Source organism: Nerophis ophidion, linkage group LG22 (assembly GCF_033978795.1).
Source record: "Nerophis ophidion isolate RoL-2023_Sa linkage group LG22, RoL_Noph_v1.0, whole genome shotgun sequence".
Classification (NCBI taxonomy): domain Eukaryota; kingdom Metazoa; phylum Chordata; class Actinopteri; order Syngnathiformes; family Syngnathidae; genus Nerophis; species Nerophis ophidion.
The window spans coordinates 15,449,560-15,466,677 of NC_084632.1; the positions used below are offsets into that span (position 1 = coordinate 15,449,560).

Here is a 17,118-nt window from a genome sequence, read left to right on the forward strand (position 1 = left end):
ATTAAGAGTTGGAAAAGAACGGAATATCGGCCAAAAAGCCATTATAGGACATCTCCACTTCCCGTCCTTTACTGATTAAAGTACACCACCTGGGAATTTAATACGGCCAACTTTATCAAAAAAAAAAAATATCTGAATACCGTAACCCTCCTAACATCGAACCGTATCAGCTTCAACACTTCAATGGACTTAATTTTTCACATTAATTGTTCATATCTTCTTTAAATGCCTACTGAAACCCACTACTACCCACCACGCAGTCTGATAGTTTATATATCAATGATGAAATATTAACATTGCAACACATGCCAATACGGCCTTTTTAGTTTACTAAAATATAATTTTAAATTTCCCGGGAGTTTCGTCTTCGAAACGTCGTGTAACGATGACGTGTACGCAAGACGTCACGGGTTTTTAGGAAGTATGAGCGCTACGCACACACACAGCTAAAAGTCGTCGGCTTTAACGGCATAATTACACAGTATTTTGGAGATCTGTGTTGCTGAATCTTTTGCAATTTGTTCAATTAATATTGGAGAAGTCAAAGTAGAAAGATGGAGTTGGGAAGCTTTAGCCGTTAGCCACACAAACACACGGTAATTCCTTGTTTAAAATTCCTGGAGGTGAAACTTTCCTATGGCTCAGAGCGCGGTCAAGCGAACATGGATCCCGACCAAATGTCAACCAGCAGGTTTCGGTGAGAAAATTGTGGTTAAAAAGTCAGTTCTTACCGGAGAAAAGCTGAGCTTGTGCCGTCCATAGCTGCCGTCGACTCCCCTGAGACACTGCGCGTAAAGACACCCCTGGATACACCCTTCCGACTATCAGGTACTATAAAACTCACTAAAACACTAGCAACACAATAGAAAGATAAGGGATTTCCAATAATTATCCAAGTAAATGTGTCTAAAAACATCGGAATTTGTCCCAATGCAATCGTGTTTTTTTTTTTTTTAACTTATTGTTTTTTATCTTTTTTTTTTCTAGTCCGTCGCTATCAATATCCTCAAACAGGAATCTTTAATCCTCGCTCAAAATAATGGGGAAATTGTTGTTTTCTCGGTCCGAATAGCACTTTTCGTTGGAGGCTCCCATTACAAACAATGTGAAGATGTGAGGAGCCATCAACATGTGACGTCATCGTCTGCGACTTTCGGTAGAGGCAGGGCTTTTCTCTTAGCACCGAAAGTTGTGAACTTTATCGTGGATGTTCTCTACTAAATCCTTTCTGCAAAAATATGGCAATATCGCCAAATGATCAAGTATGACACATAGAATGGACCTGCTAACCCCGTTTAAATAAGAAAATCTCATTTCAGTAGGCCTTTAAACACCAAAACTGGCTCGCACCGACAAGTGTCATTCATCTTCAAATGACCCCATATGCAGTAAGACCGGTAAAGCCTCTCCGGCAGGCGAGAGGCACAATACCCAATCCTGTGTTTTACAACAAGGGGATATATAGGGCCATGTGCGGTCATCTAGAGCCAAATGTCTTCTATCCAACCAAAGGACAGGTGGACACGGTATTTCAAAGAGGATTTATGGCACAAAACAGCATTAGCTAAAAACCGTCGGGTTGGCAGCGATGGCTAAAAAACGCACTCTGGTAGCGGAACCCAGCGAGATTGGAAAACCACCACCTCAAGAGCAAGCAGTAAAAATGACAGTGGATGGCGGCGGGGGGGCTCACTGATGCCGTGAGCGGCCAATATATCAAGCAGCAGCAGTGGCAAGGGGCCCCATTAGCCCCCCAACCCAGTCCGGCAGACACATCGGATCTATTTATTTATTTAATTCCTTCGCATTCTTACAGTGTCAATCTCCGAGGGGGCGGTGGCGTCAAAGCACGGGGGTCGCACGTGATATTTGGAAAAATCAATCTGCGCCCACTAATGGTTTCATTCCTGTTGCAATGACCCGACGGGTGCAAGGTGGGGAATACTGTGGGAGGGGTAGGACAGAGTGTTAGCGGAGTGAAGTTCATGTGAGCACTAATAAGGGACAAGTCGCAATTTGTGTGCAGGCGCGAGGTAGGTGTGTGTGTGTGTGTGTGTGTGGGGGGGGGGGGGGGGGGGGGGGGGTGCGGCGATGAGTATTTTGGAAATAAGAATTCATCTGTGGCACCCTCGCTCATAAAATCGTTACAATCATTTTCGGACAATAAAATCCTTTAATTTTCGCAAAAATCAACAGTGCGCCTAATGCCCGGAAAAGTTCTGGTTGTGCTTACCAGCAATTTTATTGGGCACATGGGGTGATGGTGAATGTGATCAGTGGACATACTTGCCAACCCTCCCGATTTTCCTGGTAGACTCCCAACTTTCAGTGCCCCTCCTGAAAATCTCCCGGGGCAACCATTCTCCCGAATTTCCACCCGGCCAACGATATTGGGGGCGTGCCTTAAAGGCACTGACTTTAGCGTCCTCTCTCGCCTGAAAAGGAGACTATTATATATGTCTCCGTTATCATATATAACCTATAAAGTAGGCAGGCACGGAGGTATTTCTCAGTGTGTGTTTATTCCAGCCGGCACGTTAATACACTGACATTCAACATCCGGATTCCCATCATGCATTGCTTCAAAACTATGGCAAGTAGTAATGTCCAAAAACATAACAGAGAGGCAGCAGAAGAACGTAGAAGAGACACGGCGACGAAGAGTAAGAAGAAGATGCACGCTTGCAAGTTCCAAAGTGATTGGAAAAAAATAATTTCAGTTCATCCAGAACAGCTCGAAGGGGAAGGGTAAGTTGGATTTATCCAGAGAATAGTGCACAACGTTAAAAGTTTGGTGGACAAAATGAGACAGAAAAAGAAGTGGCATAAAACACTACTAGAAAGTCGGAGAAAGTTATACATGTAAACAAACTACGGTGAGTTCAAGGACCGCCAAAATTAGTAGGACAAAACAGCGCTCGCCAAATACTCGAATTTGCTTCATAAAAATTAGGGAGGTTTGTGTTATATTTGTCCTCCTACAGAAACCATATTAAAACAAAAAATATATATTTTATATTTTTTTCCCCTCATCTTTTTTAATTTTTCATACATTTTTGAAAAAGCTACTGAGAGCCACTAGGGCGGCGCTAAAGGTGCGGCTCTAGAGCCGTGGGTTGCCGACCCCTGGTTTAGTTAAACTGTGCAAATGTAATCACTCGATGACCCTTAATCGTGTACCCCCCCTTAATCAAATAGGGGTACGTGTACCCCCTGGGGGTACTTGAAGGTATGCCAAGGGGTACGTGAGATTTTTCTAAAATATTCTAAAAACTGCAACAAATCAAAAATCCTTTATAAATATATTTATTGAATACTACTTCAACAAAATATGAATGTAAGTTCACAAACTGAAAAAAATGCAACAATGCAATATTCAGTGTTGACAGCTAGATTTTTGTGGACATGTTCCATAAATATTGATGTTAAAGATTCCTTTTTTTTGTGAAGAAATGTTTAGAATTAGGTTCATGAATCCAGATGGATCTCTATTACAATCCCCAAAGAGGGCACTTTAAGTTAATGATTACTTCAATGTGTAGACATCTTTATTTATAATTGAATCACTTGTTTATTTTTCAACAAGTTTTTAGTTATTTCTATATGTCTTTTTCCAAATAGTTCAAGAAACTGATGACATAGTGCTGTATTTTACTTCTTTATCTGTTTTTTTTCCAACCCAAAATGCTTTGCTCTGATTAGGGGGTACTTGAATTAAAAAAATGTTCAGAGGGGGTACATCACTGAAAAAAGGTTGAGAACCACTGGCTTAGGGTGTGTTTTCCTTGGGCACATGCACACATAAACACACACAAACACACACACACACGAGGGTATCATCTCAGCACTATCCAACGAGGTATAAATACTGGCCTGACACTTTAATGTCAGGGGACAGCTTGTCCTGGATTAGAAACTTGTAAGCCACCACAGAGGTTGACATTACCAGGATGAAGGTGCTGCAATGGGCAGAGTGAGAGGAAAAAAGAGGGGGGGTACTGTTACGGGGGTGTATTTGATCTATAAGGGCGTCTAACATGGACTGTCGCCCAGTGAGAGGCTGTAAGAGGTTGTTTTGTGGCCGGCTCTTATTGACACTACGCAGGGAGGATTTTGTTTCCCTCCACAAAAAGGAAGAAAAAAAAAAGGAAAATGTGTCTTTGTGCACAACAGAAGGAATACGTACTGAAAAATTAAGCGCTTTTCTCCTCTCCTTGATCCTGTTGACCGTGCTCCGAACCTGAAAGAACAAGAGAGACACTTTAAAAACACACACTTCCAAAGAATTGAAGCACAAGTCCTATGAAAGCAAGCGATGGCAAAAAATAAATAAAATAAATAAGGAGACACGTGGGAGGAAATGTAAACATTTGACTGGACCCTAGTGGCAGAAAAGGGTGTGTGTGTGTGTGTGTGTGTGTGTGTGTGTGTGTGTGTGTGTGTGTGTGTGCGTGAGTAAAGGTGTTGGAGTGTGTCCCCGCGGCTAATGGGACTTGAAAGTGACACATAGAGTCGGCAAACTAGGAAGACGACTCGGAGCTATCATCTGTCAACACGCAGCGGCGAGACCAACAAATGGAGCTATTGGAGGAAAAGAGACCGCCCTTGCAGAACAGATTACATTTTTATTCGCCGGATGAAAGCGGTGCAGAGATCTCCATCATTTAACACGCTCCAGACAGCACTGATTTCGTCCCAAAATGTCAGTTAAAACATGTGTCGGAGGTAAGTGGTACACACATGAAGTGTATAATATCATCAACAGCACATGTATTTTTTTAATTTTACTGTAAATAAAAAAAAAAAACATCTTATAATAAATGTAATTTTCAAATATAATAATGTTGACTTGATGATGGTAATGCAAAATTTGACTAATAAATCATCATCATAAGATAAACATGTACATTTATATTTAAACATTTTTAAATTATTAATTCATTCATAATCATTTGTATACATTTACTGTATTATTATTCGTATTACATTGTATACAATTGTATATTTGTATGTTAATAAAATCTTTATTTTAGTGAATTGTATTTTTTTGTTGTTGTTGTTTGAATGTATTTGTAAAAATAAATGTTGCCATGATGACTACAATGCAACATTTGACTAATAATTCTTAATAATAAAATACAAATGCATATTTAGATATTTTTTTAATTTTAAAATTATGTATCAATGCACAATATTTTGTATATGAGTGTGTTATTATTTGTACTGTATTGTATATCATTGCATTCTATATTTTTTATTGTATTCTATTTGTTTTATTAATTGTATTATTATATTACTGTACTATAGATATTTTTGTTTTATTTAAAAAAATATATATTATTAATGAATAAATGCAGCTGGGATAGGCTCCAGCCCCCCCCCCCCCCAACAACCCCGAAAGCGACAAGTGGTAGAAAACAATGGATGGACAAGGAAACATGCATTTCAACCTGATGATGGTCATGGTAATTTTGACTAATTATGTATCGTCATTGAAATAAAATGTATTAAATTTATATTTTCTTTCCTTATTTCCTAATACATAATAATTTATACGCATTTACTGTCTTCTTATTTGTATTGTATTTATTTTTTTACTGTTGCGTTTTATTTCACTTAATTATTTGATTAATATTTCACTGTGTTAAATGTTTTTTGTTATTATTGTTTTATTAGTGCAAATGTATTTAGAAAATATTTTCGGCTGATTCTTCAAAATAAAAAAAATATACGATATTTTACATTTGAAAAAAATCACACTTAATTATTAACCTCATAAATAAAATGTCACGTTTCTACTCATTTGTGCAGGAGAGGCTTTTTAGGTCTCTGGATTACATCAATTGTATTTGTTTTTAAGAACATAATTATAATTTGCATAATCAATTTCATCTCAGCATTCAGGATGTCTATTAAATGACATTTCTGGAGGTGTTGCGTGCAAAATTATGTTATCAATACCACACGCTTTTTAAAAATTGTCACTCAAGATGGCTATCAGCACGTTGACTCTGGCTGAATGAATGCAGATTCAATTTCATTATTCGGTATTTTAAGTGTTAATTGAATACTGTGTGTCGTACGTGCTCTAATAAAATGTGTTCTGGACACGCATTACATGACAAAATGTGTATGTGTGGGTGTGTTTTTGCACGTTGACAACACTCACTGTAAATTTGCAGTGGCTGGCGACTCAACACATAAGCCCCAACCCACCGCGTTAGTGAATATGCATTGTGGCTTCTGGCGTCATTAAGTCTCATCTTTTTTTTTATAAATCATGACATGCCTCTAAGACCCCACACCCAACACACACCCGCACACAGACAGCATGTGCATATATTTTACATACCCACTGTGCTAAAGTGCCACATAATGAGGAGGGGCCAACACGTGTGACGGCACAGAATCAACAAAACCAGCATCATATATTCAAAACGGGCCTATTAATTCTGACAAGGTGTGCAACAAGTGCAGATGCAGGAGCCGTTATTGCGCCATTATTCAAAGGAGGAGGGAAATTCCGGGGATTTCACCGATATCAAACGCAGCCTTCATGCTGAGGCAATTACATGACAGCACTTTAATGAATCATTTGACAATGAGGGGAAGGGCATTGTTTTAGCCGATTGTTACGTGTTTAAGGGCATTTGCGCGCACTCAAGGCTCCGCCATGATGCAAAGATGGGCAATTAACATATGAAAGCGGCAAAGCCGACAACACCTGCCGCCATCCTTGGGGCTGATGGAAATAAAAGGTCATCAAAGCGCGTTAATACAAGGTGACCACCAAGGAAAAGCTAATTGCGATGAATAATGGGGAGCTTTGTCAGGTAATTAGCGATGAAAAACGTTGCATTTTGAGTATATTAGCTGCAAAGCCCGTCTTCTATGCCATATTTATAAAGACAGGAATCCAGCTTCATGAATTTCCCGACACTGAGGAATTTTTCTTAGCATATCAAAGTATTTTCTGAAATAAATTTGGTTAATGCACATCTAATCTGCTTCAGCAACAGAAGAAACTCATGTTTCTTTTAAGGCCTTTTTATGGCATTCTTCTAATGCAATTAACGCATTCACCCGGTAATATTAAAATTCGACGATTTTTTTTTTTTTTTTTTTGGCAAATAGCTAAAATTATGTACAAAGCAAACTATAATATGTGAGAATGCACAACTAAAGAGGAGAAATATAACATTAGAAAAAAAATTCAATTTAAAACATCCGTGGTGTGACCCCAGGATGCAAAGACGAAAGGCGAAGTGCTGGTAAAAAATATTTGGCAAAAAAAATCCGGTTGCATCAACGAAAAATTTAATTCAAAACATGTGTATGCTCGTACAACCCTTGAAACTTTTAGCATATCAGTATGTGGAGTTAAATTATGAAAAGGATTAAGCAAATAATTCACACAAAGGACTAAAATGATCGACTTTAGGAAACTGTTCAAACTCAAAGTGTTCCAATAGTATGAAGAAGAAAAATCCTGATAAAATTCTTGAACCTTGAAAAAAAGGAGATCATTTTATCAATCTTATAGCGTTAACAATAAATACCATAACTATTTATTCATGAGAACTTCACTTATTGTTATTTTTTGTATTTGTTTATATTTATTGTTGTGCTACAAAATGAGTAGTTACAAATCTGTTATTAATTATTAATTGTAATGACACGAAAAGGAGTAGGATTAAATAAACTCTGCTTCTTCCTACTCCTTTTTGGACATGCTGTAATGAGAAGCTGTAATAGTGTGATGCATCATATTGTAAATGTATGCATGTCGGGAATAAACCAACACCATAGCCCGAGCATTTATATGTATCAAGGATATATATTTTAGTAAGACGGATTATTAAATCATAAAACCGCGATCATATTTAATGGGATGCAAAAACATACAGTCGGGAAGAAATTCATATGGCCCCATTCCTGGGCGTATCTTGAATAAGAGGACGAGAGGGGGGGTTAATCATTTTGCAACGCAGTCTGCTGAAAATGATAGAAAATGCAACTCTAGAAACCGACCCTGTGGTCAAAGTTGGAATTGCCACAAAAAACATTTTAAGATATTCAACAGACAACTGGTGGTTAAAGTGGGTAGTGCACATCCCAATTTGTCACGTGTCATGTGTCAGGTAGACAGCGACGAATGGGGCTATAGGAATCCCCTTCCTACTGTAGATTTGATAATTTCCTCATTTTCCATACCAAGCAGTAATTACAATTTGAATGCAACAAACATGTGTAAGAACTGTAAATATCAATATTAATCAATTAAATAATAATTTCTACAACACACACAAAACAATAAAAAAACAGCATTTTTTTTATTTCACGATCAGCAGTGTTTGTGAGCAGGTAAAATTGTGTGAAACGCAAATTGTCCAAGTTTCTAATGCTCCAATGACCAGAAATGAGTAGGGGTATATCCCAATATATATACATGTCAGGTTCAAACACTGATGACATCTATTAAACAGACAAAGAAGCAAGGAATTAAACAGAGACAGATTTAAATTTGGCTCAATTGAGGAGAAACGTATGGGCTATACTCGTGTACAGTCTCCACCACGCTCTGGTGAAAGATTGTACGCCTCCTCTTTTATTTGGACTTTCCCTGATTACGTGGCAACAGCTGTTTCTAAAGGGAGGGGCTCGTAAACAGCCGCTGCCTTTGGTCACAAAACAGTTTAAAAAAAAAGATCTCTGGTCAAGACAAAATCTTCCTGTGGATTACAATAGAAGAAAGAAACCGACGTCTTCATGTCGCATCCCATCGTACACGGGAGTTTTACAAGCCTTCTGCTTGGTACGATCAAACACAGCTTTTGTCCTCTCGCAGAGCAAGCTAAACTCCATGTAACACACAGTTTTGTGATAACTTTGATAAAAATATTCTGACATGGAGCTATAAACACTAAATCGCTGCCCTGCAAGTTGTGTTTAAAAGCATAGCTAGCTAATAGCTAGCTTGCGGCTAACATTTCTCCAAAGTATTTTAGCTACCTGTAAATCACTAGTCCTCGCCTCTATTGCGACAAATAATCTATGTTTCTTACAAATATCCTCCGAGCAGGACAAGGAATAGCTAAACATGCTTCACTACACACCGTAGGAGAATACAAAAGCTAACCGCGAACCACAAGCCAGCGCTACTGGATCTTAAATGGGCGGATCCAGAGATATCGATTGAAACAATATCAAGTATTTAGTCGATATTACAATGATTATATCAAGATTTTTTTATCACCACAATGATTTTTTTAATTTTAAATGTTTTATTAAGACTTTAAACATGACCAACGTATGACCCTGTAATGACTTGGTATCGAATTGATACCCAAATATGGGATATCACCCAAAAAGTAAGTATCTGAACAACAGAAGAATAAGTGCTTCTTACATTTTATCGGAATTGTAAATAGAACATATTAAATAAGAAAATAACCTGATATTAACAGTAAATTAACAAATATTAATAATCCATCATTTTTCTACCGCTTGTCCCTTATATTTTTGACAAAGTAATAGAATGAGAAATGACACAAAATGTTACTGCATACGTCAGCAGCCCAATTAGGAGCCTTTGCGACCGGTTTGCTTACTTAGTAATAAAAGACAAGTTTTATAGTATGTTCACTATTTTATTTAATGCCAAAATTATTCTTTGATTGCTGTCATGACGTGGAGGTTTTCGCAGCTTACTGCGAGGATTGTTTTCCCAGGAAGCAAACAAACTACTCCGGACATGGCGTGCAGGTAAAAAACATGATTTAATCTTGAATCTCAAAAAAGGAACAAACAAAAAGGCGCACGAGGCGAAAACACAACTTGGACAGAACTATGGACAGTAAACAAAGCTTACTTGGAAACTTGACAGGAAAGCCAGCATGAATCTGTTGTCCTCTGAGTTTTTTATACATTTTGATTTCTATTTTACTGTTTTAATTGCTTTTACCCTTTAAAATTGTTTTTAATCATATTTATTTTTATATTGGATTTATATTTATTTAAAAAAACATTTTATCCAGTCATTGGTGAAGCATAATAATATTTTTAATATTGTTTTTAACATGGCCGTGCAGCACTTTGGAAACATTCTTGTTGTTTAAATGTGCTATATAAATAAAGTGGATTGGATTGGATTGGATGAATCTATGGCATGAAGGAGCAGCATGAACTTTGGCATGAAAAACTAGCCATGTCGCCAGATCGACTGACGGACAAAGACAGGTTTAAATACTGGCCTCTTTATTAGCGACAGGTGTGTCCCAAATGCAAGAAGCAAGTGAAAATCGTAAGTCGTCATGGAAACTAAACAAGGGAGCGAGAACAGAAACTAAAAGAGTCCAAAACAAGCAGAAAATAACAAAACATAATCCAGACCACAGAACATGACAATTGCAATACGAAACCTATCATAAGATTTGTTGTTAAAATAAAGCCAATAATGCCATTTTTTTTGTAGTCCCCTTTATTTAGAAAAGTATTGAAATACATCTTGGTACCGGTACCAAAATAGTGGAATTTAGACAACCCTAATCGGTGCACCACATAAAAAGTTGTAAATTCCCAATGCCAAAAACAGCAGCTAAAAATCAATCCAATCCACTTTATTTGTATTGCACGTTTAAACAACATACAGTGGGGCAAAAAAGTATTTAGTCAGCCACTGATTGTGCAAATTCTCACGCTTAAAACAATGACAGAGGTCTGTAATTGCCATCATAGGTACACTTCAACTGTGAGAGACAGGATGTGAAAAAAAATCCAGGAATTCACATTGTAGGAATTTTAAAGAATTCATTTGTAAATTATGGTGGAAAATAAGTAATTAGTCAACCATTCAAAGCTCTCACTGATGGAAGGAGGTTTTTGGCTCAAAATCTCACGATACATGGCCCCATTCATTCTTTCCCTAACACGGATCAATCGTCCTGTCCCCTTAGCAGAAAAACAGCCCCAAAGCATGATGTTTCCACCCCCATGCTTCACAGTAGGATTGGTGTTCTTGGGGTGCAACTCAGTATTCTTCTTCCTCCAAACACGACAAGTTGAGTTTATACAAAAATGGATACATGGATGATACAGCAGAAGATTGGGAGAATGTCATGAGGTCAGATGAAACCAAAATAGAACTTTTTGGTATAAACTCAACTTGTCGCGTTTGGAGGAAGAAGAACACTGAGTTGCATCCCAAGAACACCATACCTACTGTGAAGCATGGGGGTGAAAACATCATGCTTTGGGGCTGTTTTTCTGCTAAGGGGACAGGACGATCGATCAGTGTTAAGGAAAGAATGAACGGAGCCATGTATCGTGAGGTTTTGAGCCAAAACCTCCTTCCATCAGTGAGAGCTTTGAATGGTTGACCAAATACTTATTTTCCACCATAATTTACAAATAAATTATTTAAAATTCATACAATGTGAATTCCCGGGGGGGGGGGGGTTCACATTCTGTCTCTCACAGTTGAAGTGTACCTATGATGAAAATTACAGACCTCTGTCATCATTTTAAGTGGGAGAACTTGCACAATCGGTGGCTGACTAAATACTTTTTGCCCCACTGTAAATGTTCCCAAAGTGCTGCACAACAATGTTGAAAACACTATTCAAATATCCTTAGCTCCACCATTGACTGAATAAAAAATAAAACCAACATAAAAAAAATAATTAAATAAATAAATACATAACTAAATATGATTAAAAATGATTTAAAGGGTAAAACCAAATAAAACAATAAATAAAAATAAAAATCAAAAAATAAAACAAAACAAAAAAACAGATAACACAACACAACTCACTTAAAAAATGTGCCTCCTTCAATAAGTAAAATTCTTATCGGGGTTCGAGAACATATTGAAAGTATTTTAGGTGTGTGAGTTACGCAAAACATGGAAACTGCTAGAAGTACAAGTTACCGACTGATATGAAGACATTTCTTACCTTAGGAAACTTTGCCAAATTTTTAGCAACTACTCGACATTTACCAACTCTGTGAAAGAGGTCATGTAAATGCATTATATATAGTGAATGTTTTTGAGGAACTGGTTTTCTTTAAAATGCCAGAGATGGTGAGCCCTAAAATATTGAAAGGATCTTCAACACACATTAAAAACTAAATCCATTGTAGCGAAAATATTGCACACATATTCAAAGTATTAAAACATTCTTTTCAAACACCCCCCAAAGGAGCGTGATGGTCCTAGATATCCCAGAGACCTGGAATATCTTCCGATATTACTCAGAAAATGTGACAACCTTAAGGTCAAGGACAGCCGGAGTTTAAGAAAATGAATTTGAAAGCACTAAAAAAAAGCCACTTAAGCAAGAATGCAGCGTTGATTTATTTTTCGGCACGAAGGGTCAGCCCTCGCCTGCCTCTGGACTGTCAGTGTTCTCGTCTTTGACTGAAGGACAAGATCCTCCAAGTACAGAGAGGACTTGAGGAAAGTGAAGACAAAGCATGCAACAGATGCAAGTGGAGGTTCATGCTAAAAACAAAAGACTATGACAATGGAAGAAGAATGATGAAGGACTGGATGAATAACTATAACTAGCCATTGACCACCTGTCAAACATGATGAAATATTACCTAATAATGGCCAAGATGGCCTTGTACAATCTAGACAAAGATGTTTCCAACCATGCAAACCACATGTTGGGTACCTTATTCATTTTTAAGTACCAACTGCCTATTTTACGATTGTATTTTCAGCAATTATATTAAACTTTTATTTTATTTAATATATTCAACTTCATCAATTCATCTTTTTTTATGTCATTTTCAGAACCTGTTGCTGTCATGCTTTGTGGTCACGTTCTGTTTGGTTTTGGACTCATTGTGCACTCTTGTTTGTTTTTGTCACCATGACAACTCATTAGTTTTCACGCACCTAATTCACGCACTATTTGAGCCTGTAGTTGCCAGGCAGACAGCCTGGCGACATCACTCTACACACCCTTGTTATCCATGCTGATAATCCATGCTCTTTTCTTGTTCCATATATGTGTGTGTGTGTGTGTGTGTGTGTGTGTGTGTGTGTTTGTGTGTGTGTGTGTGTGTGTGTGTGTGTGTGTTTAGCTAAAGGCTGAGTAATAAACTGTCTTTAGATAGCGTGTGTATGCAACACATCTTGTTCCTCCCACTACCCACCCACCTGCAGATTTTTGCGTGCATCCCCCCCCCCCAAAAAAAAAACAAGAAATTTGTGTCAGCGTTCACGCATGACAAAGAAAAACAAAAAGGTCACGAAAAAGACATTAAATGAACAATTTGCATCAAAGGCAAACATGTAAAAAAAATTGTATTACAATGCTTTTATTTTATTTTTATTTACTTGTGTTATGCTCCCTTGCACACCTTTCACACACAATTACTATCTTCTCTCCTTTTGGGAGCTCGGGTTCAATTCCTCCATTGAAGTTTGCAAATGATAGCGAGAAACACTTCCTGTGTTCATATTTTTGCACGGGTGCTCTGATCGTCAGGATGTTAGAACACCGAGAGCTCTGATTGGTCACTTTGTTATGACATCACTTCCTGACCAAGCAGTGGGCGAATGCAAAGTGGAAAGAGAGTTTTCCAGCGAGTCACTAGCACCAGTAGGTCCAGAAACAAAGATTGTGAATGACTGACAACAGGCTCACTCTGTGTCAAATAAGCGTGCTGAGAGCACAGAGTGAGACCTCTGCATTCAGTTTGACGTAGTCATTTATCTTTTAATGTGTTATCATCAGCCCAATTGTATTACTATTTAAGCCTGCAGTTGCCAGGCAGTCAGCCTGGCGACATCACTCTACACACCCTTGTTATCCATACTGATGATCCAAGCTCTTTTCTCGTTCCAAGTAAGTTTTCGCTATTCATGCCATAGTTTGCAAGTTTTGTTTTATGTCCATAGTTTACGTTATAGTAATGGTTATGTTTTCTTAGCCAAGTTTTGAACCTCCGCTGTGAGCCCCTTTCGTTTGTTCCTTTTTTTGAGTGAATATTAAAAAATGTCAGAACCCTTACGCCATATCCGGTCCAGTCGATTTGCACCACGGGAAAACAAACCACACCATAGTCCACGCCTGGACAGTTTCCAATACAATTTAAAATAAAGGATAGCAGCAGGCACAAGATATTGATACAACGTTGATTATACTTACAGTCAGGGGTGGTTCTAGGCATGCTTATATGAGGGGGCAGTCAGAAATGTGAAGGGGGCATCATGTGTACACATCATGCTCCAGCACTTTTTTTTCTGTGCTTATAGTAACGATGATTTCTTCATTGAAATGCTGTCTTTAGCTATGTGTCCAACCCCAACCTGGAGTAGTGGATTGCACTTTGTCAGGCCTCTACCTTCAGACCTGTCCAACTTGGGTGTCCCACCTGAAGACTAAGCTCCTGCTGGTATAGCTCTTACGGTCACTGAGGCACGCAAACCCCCTGACCACAATAAGGTGGCAATACCTCAGGGGGGGAAACATTAACAGCGCTGCCATATTTCCGACAGGGGAAACAGAAGCAGGCGTCTCGCACCACAGAATACTCTAGCCATGGTCGTGTGCGGTACCAGGCAGGATTGAATGATCTTAATGTTGTACCAAATGCAAGCTTTGGGTAGCCACCCAGTATTGGCTGAGATGGTGCATTGCCATTTAAGTCACTGGGTAGCTGAGCAGGCTGCTTTGGGGGAGCGCTTGTTGGGGGGACGGAGGGAGCTGGTGCAGGAGAAACAGTGCTTGCTGGTGCTAAAGGTGCAGTATTGCTAGCTGCTGTCCCTGATGTACTAGCAGTAGCATCATTGCTACTACTACATGCAGGAGCGGGACTAGACTTTTTAAATGCTCTGAAAAATGGATGCATTACAGAGCATTAACTTTCTCTTTGTGAGCTGCTGGAAGCTGGAGCAGAAAATAAGTAAGCTTGAACAACAACAGAAAAAACCCGCTGTGATTAGATGAAGAAAAACAACAACAGTACAGGACTACAGCCTGGGGCGGGGCTTTACGTAGGGGTCTGTCAGACACAGGTCACTTGTCTTCAGTTTGTCACATGCAGTGGACGTGGGCACTCATCTGGGCACAAAATTCATTCACTCCAATGTATGTGTGTTGCCCACTTGCTTGTAAATTGATGAAAACGGCTGTGTTTTTGTTTTTAGGTGTCTGGGTCATATCAAATGAAACTTATAATTTGTTTATTACAAAATGTAGATTGAAACATTAAAGGTTGACTATGTAAAATTACAAGAAAAACAACAGAAAAATAATTTCCAGCAGTCGATTGCCAGACCGTTGCTAAGTAAAACAGGCCGTTGCTAGGGACTCCGCTCTGAACAGAGGACAGCAGAGGAGGACTGCTAAGCAGGATATATACCTTCTGTTTCATTTTTACCATCATTAACAGCATCATAAATGACTTGTAGCTTGTTACAGGGACAGTGGAGGCTCTCTGCTTTCCAAACCACTGCTGCTCAGAGCCTCCGCTGTCACTGCTCTCGTCATGTTGTAAAAAAAAAAAAAAAAGGAACTCCATAGCACCGACAAGTCCGCGACGATAAACGTGTTTATGACAGATAAGACTACCCACCACGCAGTCTGATAGTTTATATATCAATGATGAAATATTAACATTGCAACACATGCCAATACGGCCTTTTTAGTTTACTAAATTGAAATTTTAAATTTCCCGGGGGGGGTTTTCTTGAAAACGTCGCGTAATGATGACGTGTACGCTTGACGTCACGGGCTGTTAGGAAATATGAGCGCTGCACACACACACACAGCTAAAAGTCGTCTGCTTTAACGGGATAATTACACAGTATTTTGGAGATATGTGTTGCTGAATCTTTTGCAATTTGTTCAATTAATATTGGAGAAGTCAAAGTAGAAAGACGGAGTTGGGAAGCTTTAGCCTTCAGCCACACAAACACACAGTGATTCTTTGTTTAAAATTCCCGGAGGTGAAACTTTACTATGGATCACAGCGGTCAAGCGAACATGGATCCCGACCGAATGTCAACTAGCAGGTTTCGGTGAGTAAATTGTGGTTAAAAAGTCGCTTCTTACCGGATATCAGCTGAGGTCGTACTGTCCATAAAGCTGCCGTCGACTTCCCGGCCGTGGACGTACACTTCCGACTATCAGGTACTGTTAAACTCACTAAAACACTAGCAACACAATAGAAAGATAAGGGATTTCCCAGAATTATTCTAGTAAATGTCTCTAAAAACATCGGAATCTGTCTCAATGCAATCGCATTTTTTTTTTTTTTTTTTTTTTTTTTTAGTCTGTCGCTATCAATATCCTCAAACACGAATCTTTCAACCTCGCTCAAATTAATGGGGAAATTGTCGTTTTTTCGGTCCTAATAGCTTTTTTTGTTGGAGGCTCCCATTAAAATCAATGTGAATATGTGAGGAGCCATCGACATGTGACGTCATCGTCTGCGACTTCCGGTAGAGGCAGGGCTTTTCTCCAGTTGCGAACTTTATCGTCGATGTTCTCTACTAAATCCTTTCAGCCAAAATATGGCAATATCACGAAATGATCAAGTATGACACATAGAATGGACCTGTAATCCCCGTTTGAAAAGGAAAATCTCATTTCAATAGGCCTTTAAATAACAATACAGTTAGTAATTCATTTAATTATTTGGGACAATAACGAGTAGCTCTAATTGATTACTTTTTTGAAGTAATTTTCCGAACACATCCAGTTTCCGACAAGACCGATTCTCGGGAGGCGCGGCTCATCCATCAAATTGCGTCATTCTCCGTCGCCGGTGCGCCAAAGGCAAATCTAAATGGTAATACCGCAGCATTTCAATATGACATGTTCCTGATCCTTCGTCGCGTTTCTCTCCTCCGCCTTCCGCGTGGAGACCACGCCGGGAGGGGGGGGGGGGGACCTCGCCAGGCACTTGGCCGGCGGCTTTGTCAGGGTTCTAAATGGACGACGGCGAGTTTAAAAAACTTAAAGAGGCAGTGAAATATTAGCCAATGTAGGTGAGCAATGAGTGGCTGAGAACCCGGCGGAGTGTCAGTGTTTAATGGTCGGACTCGGATGCATATAAGTTAGTCCAGGCATGAAGGGCAGTGGGACGCTTGCGTGGAAA

General features: G+C 39.0%; 1 protein-coding gene across 1 annotated transcript in view; it reads right to left on the reverse strand.

Moving 5' to 3' along the window:
* Window positions 1–17,118, reverse strand: part of LOC133540590 (adhesion G-protein coupled receptor D2) — a 313,842-nt gene that overhangs the window by 141,539 nt on the left and 155,185 nt on the right. Inside the window, exon 22 of the mRNA XM_061883319.1 lies at window positions 4,187–4,240. Coding sequence (XP_061739303.1) covers window positions 4,187–4,240 — 54 coding nt within the window. The remainder of the gene's footprint in view (window positions 1–4,186; window positions 4,241–17,118) is intronic.